Source organism: Oncorhynchus gorbuscha, linkage group LG01, assembly GCF_021184085.1.
Source record: "Oncorhynchus gorbuscha isolate QuinsamMale2020 ecotype Even-year linkage group LG01, OgorEven_v1.0, whole genome shotgun sequence".
NCBI lineage: Eukaryota > Metazoa > Chordata > Actinopteri > Salmoniformes > Salmonidae > Oncorhynchus > Oncorhynchus gorbuscha.
Genome location: NC_060173.1, coordinates 1,898,179 through 1,916,105, shown reverse-complemented (window position 1 = coordinate 1,916,105; position 17,927 = coordinate 1,898,179). Strand labels below are relative to the sequence as shown.

Sequence of the window (17,927 nt, the reverse complement as noted above, 5' to 3'; positions counted from 1 at the left end):
ATGGCATAAAACATAAAACATCCAAGCCATAAGACTGATAAGTGGTTAACCAATAGCTATCCCAAGCCATAAGACTGATAAGTGGTTAACCAATAGCTATCCCAAGCCATAAGACTGATAAGTGGTTAACCAATAGCTACCCAGACTAACTATTTAACTATCTGCATTGACCCTTTTTTGCAAATATGTTAGATTATCACATTTGCTGCTGTTACTGTTTATCCTGTTGCCTAGTCACTTTATCGCTATCAATATGTACATATTTACGTAAATTACCTCGTACCCCTGCACATTCACTCAGTACTGGTACCCTGTGTATATAGCCAAGTTATTACCTTGTACCCTGTGTATATAGCTGAGTTATTACGTAATTATACTATATGCCGATAAAGGTCTGGGGAAAGTTGTGAACGTAGCAACAATAGAACACGTCAGTAGCTAAGTGAATGTAGCAACAATAGAACAAGTCAGTAGCTAAGTGAATGTAGCAACAATAGAACACGTCAGTAGCTAAGTGAACGTAGCAACAATAGAACAAGTCAGTAGCTAAGTGAATGTAGCAACAATAGAACAAGTCAGTAGCTGACTCAACTATCTGAGCAGTACACATATTAGGGATTAAATCTAAGTCTCTGCGTTTGGGACGGTTGGTCTCTGCGTTTGGGACGGTTGGTCTCAGCGTTTGGGACGGTTGGTCTCAACAATGGAACGGTTGGTCTCAGTTTGGGACGGTTGGTGAATGTTAGGGACAATGGAACAAGTTGGTCTAGCTTTGGGAATGGTAGCAACGTTTGGGACGGTTGGTCAGTAGCTGGGACGGTTGGTTTGCGTTTGGGACGGTTGGTCTAGCTTTGGGAATGGTCTCAACAATAGAACAAGTTGGTCTCTGCGTTTGGGACGGTTGGTCTCTGCGTTTGGGACGGTTGGTCACATATTTGGGATGGTCTCTGCGTTTGGGACGGTTGGTCTCTGCGTTTGGGACGGTTGGTCTCTGCGTTTGGGACGGTTGGTCTCTGCGTTTGGGACGGTTGGTCTCTGCGTTTGGGACGGTTGGTCTCTGCGTTTGGGACGGTTGGTCTCTGCGTTTGGGACGGTTGGTCTCTGCGTTTGGGACGGTTGGTCTCTGCGTTTGGGACGGTTGGTCTCTGCGTTTGGGACGGGTGGTCTTCGCGTTTGGGACGGGTGGTCTTCGCGTTTGGGACGGGTGGTCTTCGCGTTTGGGACGGGTGGTCTTCGCGTTTGGGACGGGTGGTCTTCGCGTTTGGGACGGGTGGTCTTCGCGTTTGGGACGGGTGGTCTTCGCGTTTGGGACGGGTGGTCTTGCGTTTGGGACGGGTGGTCTCGTTTGGGACGGGTGGTCTTTTTGGGACGGGTGGTCTTCGCGTTTGGGACGGGTGGTCTCTGCGTTTGGGACGGGTGGTCTTCTGCGTTTGGGACGGGTGGTCTTGCGTTTGGGACGGGTGGTCTTCGCGTTTGGGACGGGTGGTCTCTGCGTTTGGGACGGGTGGTCTCTGCGTTTGGGACGGTTGGTCTTCGCGTTTGGGACGGTTGGTCTTCGCGTGTTGGACGGGTGGTCTCTGCGTTTGGGACGGTTGGGCTTCGCGTTTGGGACGGTTGGTCTCTGCGTTTGGGACGGTTGGTCTCTGCGTTTGGGACGGTTGGTCTCTGCGTTTGGGACGGTTGGTCTCTGCGTTTGGGACGGTTGGTCTCTGCGTTTGGGACGGTTGGTCTCTGCGTTTGGGACGGTTGGTCTCTGCGTTTGGGACGGTTGGTCTCTGCGTTTGGGACGGTTGGTCTCTGCGTTTGGGACGGTTGGTCTCTGCGTTTGGGACGGTTGGTCTTCGCGTTTGGGACGGTTGGTCTTCGCGTTTGGGACGGTTGGTCTTCGCGTTTGGGACGGTTAAAATTGCACTTCAGGACGATTCTGGAAATGTGATGGGGGGGGGGGGGTTATTCTCAAGCCCTGCTTGGGGGGCTCCACAGGTGATGGTAGTGGGTTCTGACTGTCCCCAGTCATACCTGCCATGTAAATAGTTCCATAGATCCATGTGTCATTCCTTGCTTGTGTCTTTTTTACTTTTTGCCATATTTAAAATGGATACTTGGATTTCAATCAATACAATTTTTTTCTCATCCAGGGCTGCATCTAAAGGCCTGTCTGTCAGCCTGATGGAGAGGTTGATCCTGAAGTATGGCGACTCCGTAGTCAGGATGCTGACAGTGCAGTACCGTATGAACAGTAACATCATGACCTGGGCCTCAGAACAGATGTACCAGGGTCAACTCGTCGCACACAGCTCAGTGGAGAAACACCTGCTCAGGTAACAACGGACTCCTTTTGGCTACGTTTACACCGGCAGCCCAATTCAGGTTATTTTTGTATTGGCATCTGGTCTGATTTGGTCAAAAGATCAATAATTAGGATCAGAATTCGGCTGCCTGTGTAAACACAGCCCATTTATCTCACATCAAATTAGTAGACATTTTAATGAAGGTTTAGGATCAGGGTAGGGTTCAATTCCATTTGAATAATTAAACTGGAAGTCCAATTTGGACTTTCATTCTAGACTTTCAGTTAATTCCTGGATTGACGGAATGAAGTTGACTTTCACTTGACTTCCTAAATTGAAATGGAATTGACCCCAAACCCTGTAAGGAACCCAGTTCTAACATGGCTCTTTCCCCTGAACAGAGATCTCCCAGGAGTAGCCAGTGTTGAAGAGACCAGCACCCCTCTCCTCCTCATAGACACAGCAGGCTGTGGACTTAGTGAGATGGAGGTGACAGACGACCAGTCCAAAGGAAACCAAGGTCGGCTTTCTAAATGATATCCTGTTTCCTGTTGGTTGTTGTTTTTATGTTGTGATCATGTTTTTTAAATTTAATTTAATTTTTACTACTACCAAATCAAAATGTCCCCTAGCTCAACACAATATGACCTAGTCTAAACTAAGAGGAAACTCACTCGGGTATGTTGTCTTCTTAGGACTCATGTGAGGTGCTGACATCTAATAAACTAATTGTGATGAACTCGTCTTCTGATAAACAGGTGAGGTGGACATTGTGGAACTGCACATCAAAGCGTTGACCGAAGCTGGGGTGAAACCAAAAGACATCGCCGTTATTGCCCCTTACAATCTGCAGGTGAGTCAGGGCTGCTTTCTGCACTATTAAACTTTTAGCTACATTTTTTTTGCAGAGCCCAGTGTCTTGTAAGCCTTGATCTGACACGTTTGTGACAGAAGGTGCAGAGGCTGTTTATGTTCTTGTCTGTGTTTAGGTGGATCTCCTGCGTCAGCGTCTCTCAGCGCGACATCCCGATCTGGAGATCAAGTCTGTAGACGGCTTCCAGGGTAGAGAGAAGGAGGCTGTGGTGCTGACCTTGGTCAGATCTAACAGGAAAGGTAAACTAGTGTTTGTTTTTGTGTGTCGCCAAATTTCTACCAATGTGCTGATGTACTAAGTTCCATCTCTCCTTCAGGTGAGATAGGGTTCTTGGCTGAAGACCGGAGGATCAACGTGGCGGTGACTCGAGCCAGACGTCACCTGGCCCTGGTGTGTGACACGCAGACCGTCCAGACCCACGGCTTCCTCAAGACCCTCATCGATCACATGACCCAGCACGGCGACGTACGCACCGCCTTTGAGTACCTGCAGGTAGGTTAATATCCTTTCGGGATCACTAACGTATCAGTTAATCAATGGAATGTGTTTGTAGTCCTCGCCATTTAAACGTACTTGTTTTGCTATCGATATCGGCAATAGCCTAAAAAATATTGTATCCCATATCGGCAATAATAGCCTATTGTATCCCATATCGGCATAATAGCCTATTGTATCCCATATCGGCATAATAGCCTATTGTATCCCATATCGGCATAATAGCCTATTGTATCCCATATCGGCAATACTAGCCTATTGTATCCCATATCGGCAATAATAGCCTATTGTATCCCATATCGGCAATACTAGCCTATTGTATCCCATATCGGCAATACTAGCCTATTGTATCCCATATCGGCAATACTAGCCTATTGTATCCCATATCGGCAATACTAGCCTATTGTATCCCATATCGGCAATACTAGCCTATTGTATCCCATATCGGCATAATAGCCACAAATACGGTGCCTTCATAAAGTATTCATACCCCTTGAATTATTCCACATTGTGTTGTGTTACAGCCTAAATTCAAAATGGATGAAATATTATTATATTTTTTTCTGATACATCTACACCCATGATGACAAAGTGAAAACATCCTGCTGTCCGATCCAAGGCTCTTCATAGAACAGTTATGTTTGTGTTGTGGGCTACTGTAGTCTAGGGCTGTAGTTTAGGGCTGTAGTCTAGGGCTGTAGTCTAGGGCTGTAGTCTAGGGCTGTAGACTAGGGCTGTAGTCTAGGGCTGTAGTCTAGGGCTGTAGTCTAGGGCTGTAGTCTAGGGCTGTAGTCTAGGGCTGTAGACTAGGGCTGTAGACTAGGGCTGTACATGTTACGCTCCGTCCGCTAATACCAGATTATGGAAGTAGTTTTCTATTCATCGCTCTCGGGTAAATCCCCAAGTGGTTTCCTTCTTCCCTGGCAACTGAGTTAGGAAGGACGCCTGTAGTGACTGGGTGTATTGATACACCATCCAAAGTGTAATTAATAACGTCACTATGCTCAAAGGGATATTCAATGTCTGCTTTTATTTTTTTTGACCCATCTACCAATAGGTGCCCTTCTTTACAAGGCGTTGGAAAACCTCCCTGGTCTTTGTGGTTGAATCTGTTTGAAATTCACTGCTCGACTGAGGGACCTAACAGATAATTGTATGTGTGGGGTACAGAGATGAGGGACCTTACTGATAATTGTATGTTTGGGGTACAGAGATGAGGGACCTTACAGATAATTGTATGTTTGGGGTACAGAGATGAGGGACCTTACAGATAATTGTATGTGTGGGGTACAGAGATGAGGGACCTTACAGATAACTGTATGTGTGGGGTACAGAGATGAGGGACCTTACAGATAATTGTATGTGTGGGGTACAGAGATGAGGTAGTTGGGTACAGAGATGAGGTAGTTATCTTAAACACAATTTCACACAGAGTCCATGAAACTTTACTATGTAACTTGTTAAGCACATTTTATTTAGGCTTGGCATAACAAAGGGGTTGACTACATATTGACTCAAGACATTTAAGCTTTTCACTTTTAATGAATAAAACGTAATTCCACTTTGACATTATGGGTATTGTATGTAGGCCAGTGACAAAACATCTCAACTTAATTTAAATTTCCGGCTGTAGCACAATAACATTTTGAAAAAGTCAAGGGACTGTGTTTATATACTGAACAAAAATATATAAATTCAACATGCAACAATTATGAAGATTTTACTGAGTTTACATTTCATATAAGGAAATCAGTCAATTTAAATAAATAAATTAGGCTCTAATCTATAGATTTCACATGACTGGGCAGGGGCACAGCCATGGGTGGGACTGGGATAGCATAGGCCCACCCACTGGGGAGCCAGGCCCCACCCACTGGGGAGCCAGGCCCCACCCACTGGGGAGCCAGGCCCCACCCACCGCAGAGCCAGGCCCAGAAAATTATAATTATTTACGGAGAGTTTCATCAGATGTCCGGGTGGCTGGTCTCAGACGATCCCGCAGATGAAGAAGCCGGATGTGGAGGTCCTGGGACGAGGAAGCGCATACAGCCTCAATTAGCCTAGCTAGCTAGCTTAATTAGCTTCTCCAGGTTTGATGCAGTCAAGACAGGTACTACGTCATCATATTGGATGATAATTAGCCTAGCTAGCTAGCTCAATTAGCTTCTGCAGGTTTGATGCAGTCAAGACAGGTACTACGTCATCATATTGGATGATAATTAGCCTAGCTAGCTAGCTCAATTAGCTTCTGCAGGTTTGATGCAGTCAAGACAGGTACTACATCATCTTCTCCCTCACGCTTGATCAGCTCCGGTTGCTTAAAAATGTCCTTTTCTGCTGCTTCCCTCACTTGGATCAGACCGGGTCTGGATCCGACCAGACCTATTCGGAACGGGTCTAGTTGTACTCAGGTCTGTTCAGAACTGGTCTCTATTTTAACAATTTTATTTATGTATATCGGGTCATGTTGGGAAAGCCCCAGTTCTATTTCAGAACGGTCCAACTCTTTGGACGGGTGAAGGCCTCTAAAGCCTATGCTTAAAAAGCCTCCTGGCTAACGTTGACTACCATTCTTACTTACTTGCTTCCCCCCTGCATTATGGCAGTAATATGGACCATTCCAATTTTCAGATCCTGGAGTTGGAGGGAGTGAAGTGTTAGGTTCTAAATAACCAGAGTAAAAAAAACTCACGGATTAGTAAAGCTCAAACCAAGTTTATTCACCCACTGGGTCACACAGCTGCATAAGACAAAGACATATTTACACAAGCACTGGTATTTATACCTTCCTCCTATTCAGTCTCCTCCTTCCACATCTGGACAGCCAATAGATATCTGTTGCTAGGCAGGATTTTAGTGATGCCTGATCTTTCTCTCTTCATCTGACCTCGGCCCAAATTCCTGACTCCTCCCCCAACTCACGTCTGTCCCGTTGACTTGAACCAGACAGTGGCCCCTTTCCACAGGATCCCTGATGTCTAACAATAACCTGTTATGACAGAATGTAAAACGTTCTGCATTCCCCCTCTCTCCCTCAGTGACATGAATAAAGATATTTCAAGTTCAGAACTCATCAGAAGGAAATGGTTTAGTGTGCAGCCCCATGAGCACTTGGCTGTGACAACCCTCGGGGCGAGGGACTTTGGCACAGGTCTGAGTGACCAGTGTGCCCACACGCAGTCTCTGTGGTTCATGTGAGCCCCCAAATGAGCGGTCTCCAGCTCAACACTTTTCATTCGATTACGAATCATCCCTGTGTGTTACAACAACGAGGGTCTGTTTTTCAGAGCTGTCTGTCCCATTCCCAGCTTGGTCGGTAGGGTAACCTCCATGATAACTTTCTTTCCCTGGGTACCCAGAGTGGGCCGGGCTTTAGGCAAACCCAGGCAGATAAACACTGGGGGGGGGGGGGTTTCAACAGAGTTCCACAGTGTTCACGAGTGTAGTCTCCTGTGTGGTCCTTCTCCATGTTCAGATACACGGTTGTGAAGAGTGGTGGAAATGGAAGAAGGACCAGATGGCACTTCTCTGGAATCTCGCTGTCTGCTCCGACCAATTACATGCATGCGCGGTGTCTCCATGGATCATGCGATCAGTGACGTCAGGGTGCAGGCTACAATTTGTGGTGCTCTTTCCCGAGTTCCTGCAGCGTCATCACGTTGACTGTTCTCCAGGCCTCGGTGCCTGTTTTGAGGGAGGAGAGATCCTCCCGTCACCCGAAGCAGGCAGTCTGAGTGGTTCCCATGTCGAACATCCAGAATGGCTGGTGGAAACATCGTGTGTCGTTCTAGACCCTTCAGCAAACACCTCAGAATAATCAAGAGCCTCTGGCTATTACAGCCAATTGGCAGTATTATACACATCCATGTTACTGTCCCGTATTCAGTCACTAGGCTTCATAAGGAACCAGTTTAAAGAGTTGTCTGACTCCCATCTCAGCGCGTTCTGGTTCTGGAGCTTTTCTATCCTCACGGAGTGTGTCCGGGTTCCGGCTCTGCTTAGACACGTTTGGGCTGTGTCACAGTGCCTACGTGTAGACCCGTGTAGACTCCCGTTGTGCAGGGACCTCTATTGTCCCAGGCGCACGGGCAGGTTTGGCAAGCGAGGCCAGAGGGTTGGTTCTTACGGGCCCCTAAGAGGGCCAATCTGAAAGCTAGAGATCTCTGAATGTTCAGTCTGCAAGGGGGCGGCCTCCATGAGAAGTGCCAATGTGTAAGACGCTCTGGATAAGAGCGTCTGCTAAATGACTTAAATGTAAATGTAAATGTTGAGCCAAGGTAAAGGAATTTTTCCTTTAAAGATGGGATTATATTTCTCCATAGTATATGCTGTACGTAGGCTGACTGACTGAATGAAAGGGAACGTAACGTTATGACTATAACTACTGTTCTCTGAAGGAGGGAAACGTGGTACAACACCTGTATAGTCCCGTACCACCCATTCCTGAGCTCGGTGAAGAGCGGTTTGAAATGCAAGGAATGAATCCGAGCCTCAAACTGATCACCTGTGGAAGGCAGGGCTTCTAGTGAGGCGCAGATTTCATTGGCCTTGTCAGGCACAACTCCCCATAGCATGTTGTACCTGTTTGCCTCCTTGAGGGAACAGTAGTTATAGTCATAATGTTACGATATTAAACTATGAAATATCGCAATCGATATAGGCAATGCTAGCCTAAAAACTATTGTTATCCATATGGGCAATATTAGCCTAAAATATATCTATCGATTTAGGCAATGCTAGCCTAAAAACTATTGTTATCCATATGGGCAATATTAGCCTGAGAAATAAATTGGTATAAATGGAAACTGAAAGTCTCATCCATCCCTGCAGGACATTGTGCCCCAGAACTACACCAGAGACCACCGAGATACCAAGTCTAACAACACTAACGCTACCGCTAGCTGCTCCACCTCCAACAAGCAGAAGGGCAGAGGCCAGGCTGGGAGCAAGGTGGAGCCAGGACACAAGAGGACCTCTGGGGGGAACAAGACCCAGGGAGGAGAGCCCCGGACAGGTTCAGGTATGCCGTTATTCACAGACTGTAACAATAAGGACAAGTTTAACGGTTTGGGGAGGCTGGTTTTGCCAGAATCAGATTAAGCTTAGTCCTAGACTAAAAATCAAGTTCAATGGAAAATCTCAATTGAAAATAGTTGTTTTATTCTAGGTTTAATCTAAACCCCATGCTGTGGTAGTGTTACAGAAATATACACACAACTGAAATTTAAACAAAAGTTTACATGTTCACGTTGATTGAAATGACACAGATCCCGGCACACACAGCCAAGCCAGACGTTCCACCCCCACAGAGGAGGAGCGGAGACTGACGCAGATAAAATACCTGGAGATCAAGAACCAGGTGGAGTGGTTTCTCCAGGACCCAGACCAGACGGAGCTACGGTTTCCCTCGACCCTCAACTCCCACGACCGCCTGCTCGTACACCAGGTACATAGTACTTTGTGTTTTTTATTAAGTTGTTGATGCAAGCACGCTAACTTCTACCGCTACCATTTACAAATTATTCTGGACAGCTCAAACAAGCACACACTTTCTTTTCTTCAGTAAAGTTACTTTTTGTAGTTGTACATTATCAATGTCAATGTACAACTTATGGTGAGGTGTTTGCATAAGCCTATCTTGTGTTTCTCTTCCTCACCTGCACCCTGTGTTGCACTTTGATGTTGTGCTTTGTTTTTCCTGTTGCAAATCAAATAAAACTAAAAACTACATTTGTAAAACAGGTTGCAGAGGAGCTGGGCCTGAACCATGAGAGTCAGGGAGAGGGAAAGGATAGATGCATCACTGTCTCCAGACCCCCAACAGGGTCTAACGAGGCTGGGGAAGAAGAGGAGCAACAAGCCCAAGAACCAGCAGCCGTCCGGGAGGAAGAGAGTGTTACAGCGCCTCCTGTAGGGCAACCGGCAGCAGATCTCAAGACTTTACATCTGGAACGAATGAGAAGGGAGCAGAAGAAGAGAGAGCAGAAGATTGAACAGGAGAAGCATCTAGATACCATCCGTACATCAGGACAGACTCAGACTGCTAAGAAGACCAAGGCAAAAGGTTAGTGTAAAAAATGATCGAATTAGTAGTCAAAAATGATGATTAAAATGAGTTCTGATCAAACCGTATTCCTTTATTTTTATTTATTTATTTAACCTTTATTTCACCAGGCAAGTCAGTTAAGAACATATTCTTATTTTCAATGACGGCCTGGGAACAGTGGGTTAACTGCCTGTTCAGGGGCAGAACGACAGATTTGTACCTTGTCAGCTCGGGGGTTTGAACTCGCAACCTTCCGGTTACTAGTCCAACGCTCTAACCACTAGGCTACCCTGCCGCCTCTACACTCTAACCACTAGGCTACCCTGCCGCCTCTACACTCTAACCACTAGGCTACCCTGCCGCCACTACACTCTAACCACTAGGCTACCCTGCCCCCTCTACACTCTAACCACTAGGCTACCCTGCCGCCTCTACACTCTAACCACTAGACTACCCTGCCGCCTCTACACTCTAACCACTAGACTACCCTGCCGCCTCTACACTCTAACCACTAGTCTACCCTGCCGCCTCTACACTCTAACCACTAGTCTACCCTGCCGCCTCTACACTCTAACCACTAGGCTACCCTGCCGCCTCTACACTCTAACCACTAGGCTACCCTGCCTCCTCTACTCTCTAACCACTAGGCTACCCTGCCGCCTCTACACTCTAACCACTAGGCTACCCTGCCGCCTCTACAGTCTAACCACTAGGCTACCCTGCCGCCTCTACAGTCTAACCACAAGGCTCACTCTAATTGCCTGTTTTTTTATTTTGGATCCGCCAATATACAGGACCAGACAAAAGTTTGGACACACCTACTCATCCAAGGGTTTTTCTTTATTGTGACTATTTATTTAAATTGTAGAATAATAGTGAAAACTATTAAACAAAAATATATTTGAGATTCTTAAAGGGGCCACCCTTTGCCTGGACGACATTTGGACGACCCCACCCCCCAATTTCTACACACTCTTGGCATTCTCTCAACCAGCTTCATGAGGTAGTCACCTGGAATGCATTTCAGTTAACAGGTGTGCCTTGTTAAAAGTTAATTTGTAGAATTTCTTTCCTTAACTTCTTATGGTATAGGGGACGCTTGCGTCCCACTTGGGGAAAAAACTGGGAAAATGCAGCGAGGCAAATTTCAAAAATGATATAAAAATCAAACTTTCATTAAATCACACATGTAAGATACTCAATTAAAGCTACACTCGTTGTGAATCCAGCCAACATGTCAGATTTTAAAAAGCTTTTCCGCGAAAGCATAAGAAGCTATTATCTGATGATAGCACAATGTAAACAAAGAGAGTAGCATATTTAAACCCTGCAGACGCTACACAAAACACAAAAATAAAATATAAAACATGCCTTACCTTTGACGAGCTTCTTCCGTTGGCACTCCAATATGTCCCATAAACATCACAAATGGTCCTTTTGTTCGATTCCGTCCATATATATCCAAAATGTCAATTTATTTGACGCTTTTGATCCAGAAAAAAACAGCTTCCAAAAAACGCAACGTCACTGCAAAATATTTCAAAAGTTGCCTATTAAACTTTGCCAAAATATTTCTAACTACTTTTGTAACTTTAGGTACTTTTTACCTCTTGGAACTACCCATCCCGGATCCGGGATAATTGTCAAACTACACTAATTAGCATAGCGCAACGGTCAAAAAGTATTTCTAGAAAATATTCATATTCATGAAATCACAAGTGAAATATAGTGAAACACAGCTTAGCCTTTTGTTAATCACCCTGTCATCTCAGATTTTGAAATGATGCTTTATAGCCAAAGCAAAAACAGGTTCCTAAGAAATGACAACTGAACAGTCAGAGGCAAAAAAGTCTGATCAGTTAGTCCTCTGGGTTTTGCCTGCTACATAAGTTCTGTTATATTCACAGACATGATTCAAACCGTTTTAGAAACTTCAGAGTGTTTTCTATCCACATCTACTAATAATATGCATATCTTATATTCCTGGCATGAGTTGCAGGAAGTTGAAATTGGGCACGTTATTTATCCAAAAGTGAAAATGCTGCCCCCTATACCTTAAGAGGTTTTAATGTGTTTAAGCCAATCAGTTGTGTTGTGACAATGTAGGGGGGGGGGTATACAGAAGACAGCCCTCTTTGGCAAAAGACCAAGTCCATATTATGGCAAGAACAGCTTAAATAAGCAAAGAGAAATGACAGTCCATCATTACTTTAAGATATGAAGGTCAGTCAATTAAAGTTTCTTCAAGTGCAGTCGCAAAAACCATCAAGCGCTATGATGAAACTGGCTCTCATAAGGACTGCGACAGGGCAGGAAGACCCAGAGTTAACTCTGCTGAGAGGATAAGTTCATTAGAGTTACCTCTGCTGCAGAGGATAAGTTCATTGGAGTTACCAGCCTCAGAAATTGCAGCCCAAATAAATGCTTCACAGAGTTCAGGTAACAGACACATCTCAACATCAACTGTACAGAGGAGACTGTGTGAATCAGGCCTTCATGGTCGAATTTCTGCAAAGAAACCACTACTAAAGGACACCAATAAGAAGAGACTTGCTTGGGCCAAGAAACACGAGCAATGGACATTAGACCTGTGGAAATCTGTCCTTTGGTCTGTGTCTTTGAGAGACGCAGGGTAGGTGAACAGATGATCTCTGCATGTGTGGTTCCCACTGTGAAGCATGGAGGAGGGGGGATGGTGTGGTGGTGCTTTGCTGGTGACACTGTCCTGTCTGTCATTTATTTAGAATTCAAGGCACACTTAACCAACATGGCTAGCACAGCATTCTGCAGCAATATGCCATCCCATCTGGTTTGCGCTTAGTGGAACTATCATTTGTTTTTCAACACGCCTCCAGGCTGTTTAAGGGCTATTTGACCAAGGAGGAGAGTGATGGAGTGCTGCATCAGATGACCTGGCCTCCATAATCATCTGACCTCAACCAAATTCAGATGGTTTGGGATGAGTTCTGTAATGGCCCTGAATTTGTCTGAACCGTTTCAGTGCTTCTCCCTCCAATAGGACGCTTCCCCTTTAATTACCAAGTAAATAGCCAGCCTCAGCTGCGCAAAAGTGGGATTGTGATGGAGACTCGAATGTGTTCAACCCTCAGTTACGAAGCTCTTTACTCCGTTTGTTTTGTTGCATTTAAAAGCCAGGATCGGATCTATTCATTAGTCCGTTGGACTGCACCTCTCCGTTGTTCTTCGTGGCCGTTGTTGGCGGATTGTCTGACTGACTGACTACAACCTGTTTGGTATTTCATTTGTTTTGATGGGATGTGAACCGTGATGATTTATGTAGTTGAGGACTTATTAAGATTTGATACGCTTTATGGTTGTGTGGTAAAATAATATATTTTGATTGTATGATTGAGACTGGATTTATGCTACACTTGTATGAACGGACAAACATTGTGTGACTAAGGTCACTTGAGTTCCCTGAACTCCTTTTCCGGGCTGGACTTTTAGGCCCGAGGTACTGGACTTTTCTGGAGGAACCAGAGCTCATTATGTGTTATATTATTATGTGTTTGTGATCATTTATGTTGGTAATACAATCCATGAAAAATAATAGTTGTTTGACGTTATTTCCAATGTTTTAAGAGTTTATGAAAAGTGTTTTTCCCTCCTGACTTTTACATGAGTCCTTTGTGTCCTTTGTGTTGGTGTAGACTTGACAGATCAGACGGGACTCATTCCCGAGAAACCAATATTTTCAATATTTTCTCTAGTAGGCACAACCTACCTGGCATCCCTATAAACAATAACCTCAAGTCAAAACCGTTACAGTTTGACCGCAGAGTGAAGGAAAAGCAGCCAACAAGTGCTCAGCATATGTGGGAACTCCTTCAAGACTGTTGGAAAAGCATTCCAGGTGAAGCTGGTTGAGAGAATGCCAAGAGTGTGCACGGGTGTTTACTTTGAAGAATCTCAAATATAAAAATTGGGGGTTACTACATGATTCCATATGTGTTATTTCATAGTTTTGATGGCTTTACTATTATTCTACAAATAGTGAAAAACAAACTTTTGACTGGTACTGTATCTGCATAATTTCTCTCCTCTAGGAAAGCCCAAAAAGACCAAAGCGGGGGCCTGTGAGATCGCTGCGGCTGCGACGGCGGATGATGATTTTGACACCCTAATAGATGCTGTGGTGAAGGCAGAACGCGTCTGTAGTTTTGTCAAGTGTAAAACGTTAGTAATTCATCTGGGACAACTCTGTCTGTTCTGCAACAGACAATACTGCCTCGGTCACCACATACCTGAGGTAAGACACATTGTTTCTAGATCAAATCATTTTCTGACTGTATTACTCTCACTGTATTATGTTACACTGTATAGTAAATATTTGCATGTTTAGCTGTCAGAGTTCATCCGTTAACTCAAGTTAATCAAGACATCTATTTTCTTGTCCAATGCAGCCATTTTTATCAAATCATTTCTGGTTAACAATTTAAGTAACTTACTGTGATTTGTTAGCAAAATGCACATTTTCAAGCAGGAATTTGGCTAGGACAGTCTGGAAGTGGGCTGAGAGAGGGGCCTAATTGGAGGAGCCTACTGGGAGGGAGAAGTAACCTGGAAACGAGCTCTTATTGGCAGAGAGAAGAGGGCAAACTCTCTAAAACTAGCTCTTATTGGCAGAGAAGAGGGCAAACTCTAAAACGAGCTCTTATTGGCAGAGAAGAGGGCAAACTCTCTAAAACGAGCTCTTTGTTGTTCTGTTAACTGATACCGCCTGGTGATGTCACCAGAAACTCCAGCCAATCAAACTGAAATTTCAGGCAGTCTCTTCAAACGGCTCTTACACTAAAAGTGCATTATCATAACTTTCACGATATTATTCCAACTTTATAGCGTGGAAATATATATATAAAACACGTTTTGGACCGCACTGGCCCTTTTAAATGACAGATCACTAAACTAAATCTGCATTTGCGAGTTAACTCAATTACATTTGTTTTCCGTCTGACATCCCTAATTTGTTGTAACTCTTATCTACCAGTGGTCACTTTCAGGTATATTTTCTATTTAGTGGACTGATTTAATTTAGTTTCACGTTTTTGGAAAAGGTTATTCTTGATGTTTCTGTGTTGCGGCGACTCTGTGACTGTGTTGCGGCGACTCTGTGACTGTGTTGCGGCGACTCTGTGACTGTGTTGCGGCGACTGTGTTGCGTCGACTCTGACTGTGTTGCGGCGACTCTGTGACTGTGTTGCGGCGACTGTGTTGCAGTGACTGTTGCGGTGACTGTTGCGGCGACTCTGACTGTGTTGCGGCGACTCTGTGACTGTGTTGCGGCGACTGTGTTGCGGCGTCTGTGTTGCGGCGACTCTGTGACTGTGTTGCGGCGACTCTGTGACTGTGTTGCGGCGACTCTGTGACTGTGTTGCAGCGACTCTGTGACTGTGTTGCGGCGACTCTGTGACTGTGTTGCGGCGACTCTGTGACTGTTGCGGCGACTCTGTGACTGTTGCGGCGACTCTGACTGTGTTGCGGCGACTCTGACTGTTGCGGCGACTCTGTGACTGTGTTGCGGCGACTCTGTGACTGTGTTGCGGCGACATTGACTGTGTTGCGGCAACTCTGACTGTGTTGCGGCGACTTTGACTGTGTTGCGGAGACTCTTTGACTGTGTTGCGGCGACTCTTTGACTGTGTTGCGCCGACTCTGTGACTGTGTTGCGCCGACTCTGTGACTGTGTTGCGCCGACTCTGCGACTGTGTTGCGCCGACTCTGCGACTGTGTTGCGCCGACTCTGCGACTGTGTTGCGCCGACTCTGCGACTGTGTTGCGCCGACTCTGCGACTGTGTTGCGCCGACTCTGCGACTGTGTTGCGCCGACTCTGCGACTGTGTTGCTACGACTGTGTTGCGGCGACTCTGCGACTGTGTTGCGGCGACTCTGCGACTGTGTTGCGGCGACTCTGCGACTGTGTTGCGGCGACTCTGCGACTGTGTTGCGGCGACTCTGCGACTGTGTTGCGGCGACTCTGCGACTGTTGCGGCGACTCTGCGACTGTGTTGCGGCGACTGTGTTGCGGCGACTCTGCGACTGTGTTGCGGCGACTCTGCGACTGTGTTGCGGCGACTCTGCGACTGTGTTGCGGCGACTCTGCGACTGTGTTGCGGCGACTCTGCGACTGTGTTGCGCCGACTCTGCGACTGTGTTGCCGACTCTGCGACTGTGTTGCGCCGACTCTGCGACTGTGTTGCGGCGACTGTGTTGCGCCGACTCTGTGACTGTGTTGCTGTGACTGTGTTGCGCCGACTCTGTGACTGTGTTGCGCCGACTCTGTGACTGTGTTGCTGTGACTGTGTTGCGCCGACTCTGCGACTGTGTTGCGCCGCGACTGTGTTGCGCCGACTCTGCGACTGTGTTGCGCCGACTCTGTGACTGTGTTGCTGTGACTGTGTTGCGCCGACTCTGACTGTGTTGCGCCGACTCTGTGACTGTGTTGCGCCGACTCTGTGACTGTGTTGCGCCGACTCTGTGACTGTGTTGCGCCGACTCTGTGACTGTGTTGTTACTCCTCCAGGTCCATGGGTGTGGAGATCAAGCCAGGGCCAATGCCAGGATGAGGATCAGTAAAGAAGGGGTTCTGTATGCTGGTAGTGGACACAAGGACAAGTCTGTAGATCCTAACAAGAAGGCCTATCTACACAGGAAGCTGGACTCCAAACTCAAAGACATGGAAAAGCAACGGAAGACCAAACCCAAAGAGAGTGACAATAATTGACCTTTGACCCTTTTAATTCCAGTTTGTCAGTGACTGTAAGCTCTGAGGATGACCCTTTGTGGACTGAATAGATGTCATTATTAAACAGATTACTGCGAAATAATTTCAACCGGTCTGTCAATATTTTGTGTTTTAATATAGTATAGAACTAAATACGTCTTATACTCACACATACAGAACATCACTTCCAGTACTTTATTGTCCATTAACTCAGAGAATGGAATTGTCTTTATGCTCACAACCCAATCCCCCAAGACACACCCTGATGGACTGGAGGCAATTAGTCATCTGCAGTGGCGCAGTCCCTAAAAAAAAAAAATAGTGCCTTGGTCATTGGCACAACGGCAGGGGACGGTGTCTAGGATGATGCCAGCAACCCTCCAGTTGCCAGCTCACTGCACCAGATTTTCCCATCTGAGCTGGGATTCGTACGACAACTCTCTGGGTCGTGACCACTAGGCTACTTTAATATTATAACATTTTTCTAGAACTTTATCAATGGTTGTGATTTGATTATGGTTGACATTTGTCAGGTGCTACTGAAGTGTCCTTTTATTTTTTTATCTGATCATGTACTTCAGGCATGGGCAACTCAATTTCCAAATTGTAAAAAAAAAAAAAAATGGAATTCAGTCGGGGTCTCAACCTACTAGTAGAGAACACACGGTGCCATTTAAATGGAATTCAGTCGGGGTCTCAACCTACTAGTCGAGAACACACGGTGCCATTTAAATGGAATTCAGTCGGGGTCTCAACATACTAGTAGAGAACACACGGTGCCATTTAAATGGAATTCAGTCGGGGTCTCAACCTACTAGTAGAGAACACACGGTGCCATTTAAATGGAATTCAGTCGGGGTCTCAACCTACTAGTAGAGAACACACGGTGCCATTTAAATGGAATTCAGTCGGGGTCTCAACCTACTAGTAGAGAACACACGGTGCCATTTAAATGGAATTCAGTCGTAGGGTCTCAACATACTAGTAGAGAACACACGGTGCCATTTAAATGGAATTCAGTCTTGTTACCATGGGTCTCAACATACTAGTAGAGAACACACGGTGCCATTTAAATGGAATTCAGTCAGAGTAGGTAGGGGTCTCAACATACTAGTCGAGAACACACGGTGCCATTTAAATGGAATTCAGTCGGGGTCTCAACATACTAGTCGAGAACACACGGTGCCATTTAAATGGAATTCAGTCGGGGTCTCAACATACTAGTAGAGAACACACGGTGCCATTTAAATGGAATTCAGTCGTGAGGGGTTTGTCTCAACATACTAGTAGAGAACACACGGTGCCATTTAAATGGAATTCAGTCGGGGTCTCAACATACTAGTAGAGAACACACGGTGCCATTTAAATGGAATTCAGTCGGGGTCTCAACATACTAGTAGAGAACACACGGTGCCATTTAAATGGAATTCAGTCGGGGTCTCAACATACTAGTAGAGAACACACGGTGCCATTTAAATG

The 17,927-nt window shown here is 45.8% G+C and overlaps 1 protein-coding gene across 2 annotated transcripts in view; it reads left to right on the top strand.

Annotated features, from left to right (window-relative positions):
* The window catches only part of ighmbp2 (immunoglobulin mu DNA binding protein 2), a 28,106-nt gene extending 11,557 nt beyond the window's left edge, over positions 1–16,549 (top strand). Inside the window, exons 10-19 of one of the 2 annotated variants that reach the window (XM_046342888.1) lie at positions 2,139–2,321; positions 2,693–2,811; positions 3,050–3,144; positions 3,281–3,404; positions 3,482–3,657; positions 8,491–8,680; positions 8,928–9,106; positions 9,403–9,724; positions 13,774–13,976; positions 16,248–16,549. In XM_046342888.1, coding sequence (XP_046198844.1) covers positions 2,139–2,321; positions 2,693–2,811; positions 3,050–3,144; positions 3,281–3,404; positions 3,482–3,657; positions 8,491–8,680; positions 8,928–9,106; positions 9,403–9,724; positions 13,774–13,976; positions 16,248–16,448 — 1,792 coding nt within the window. In that variant the 3' untranslated portion in view covers positions 16,449–16,549. Of the gene's footprint in view, positions 1–2,138; positions 2,322–2,692; positions 2,812–3,049; positions 3,145–3,280; positions 3,405–3,481; positions 3,658–8,490; positions 8,681–8,927; positions 9,107–9,402; positions 9,725–13,773; positions 13,999–14,061; positions 14,885–16,247 lie in introns of those variants that run through there. The other variant, XM_046342899.1, reaches the window with a different exon arrangement.
* The last annotated feature ends 1,378 nt before the right edge of the window (positions 16,550–17,927 follow it).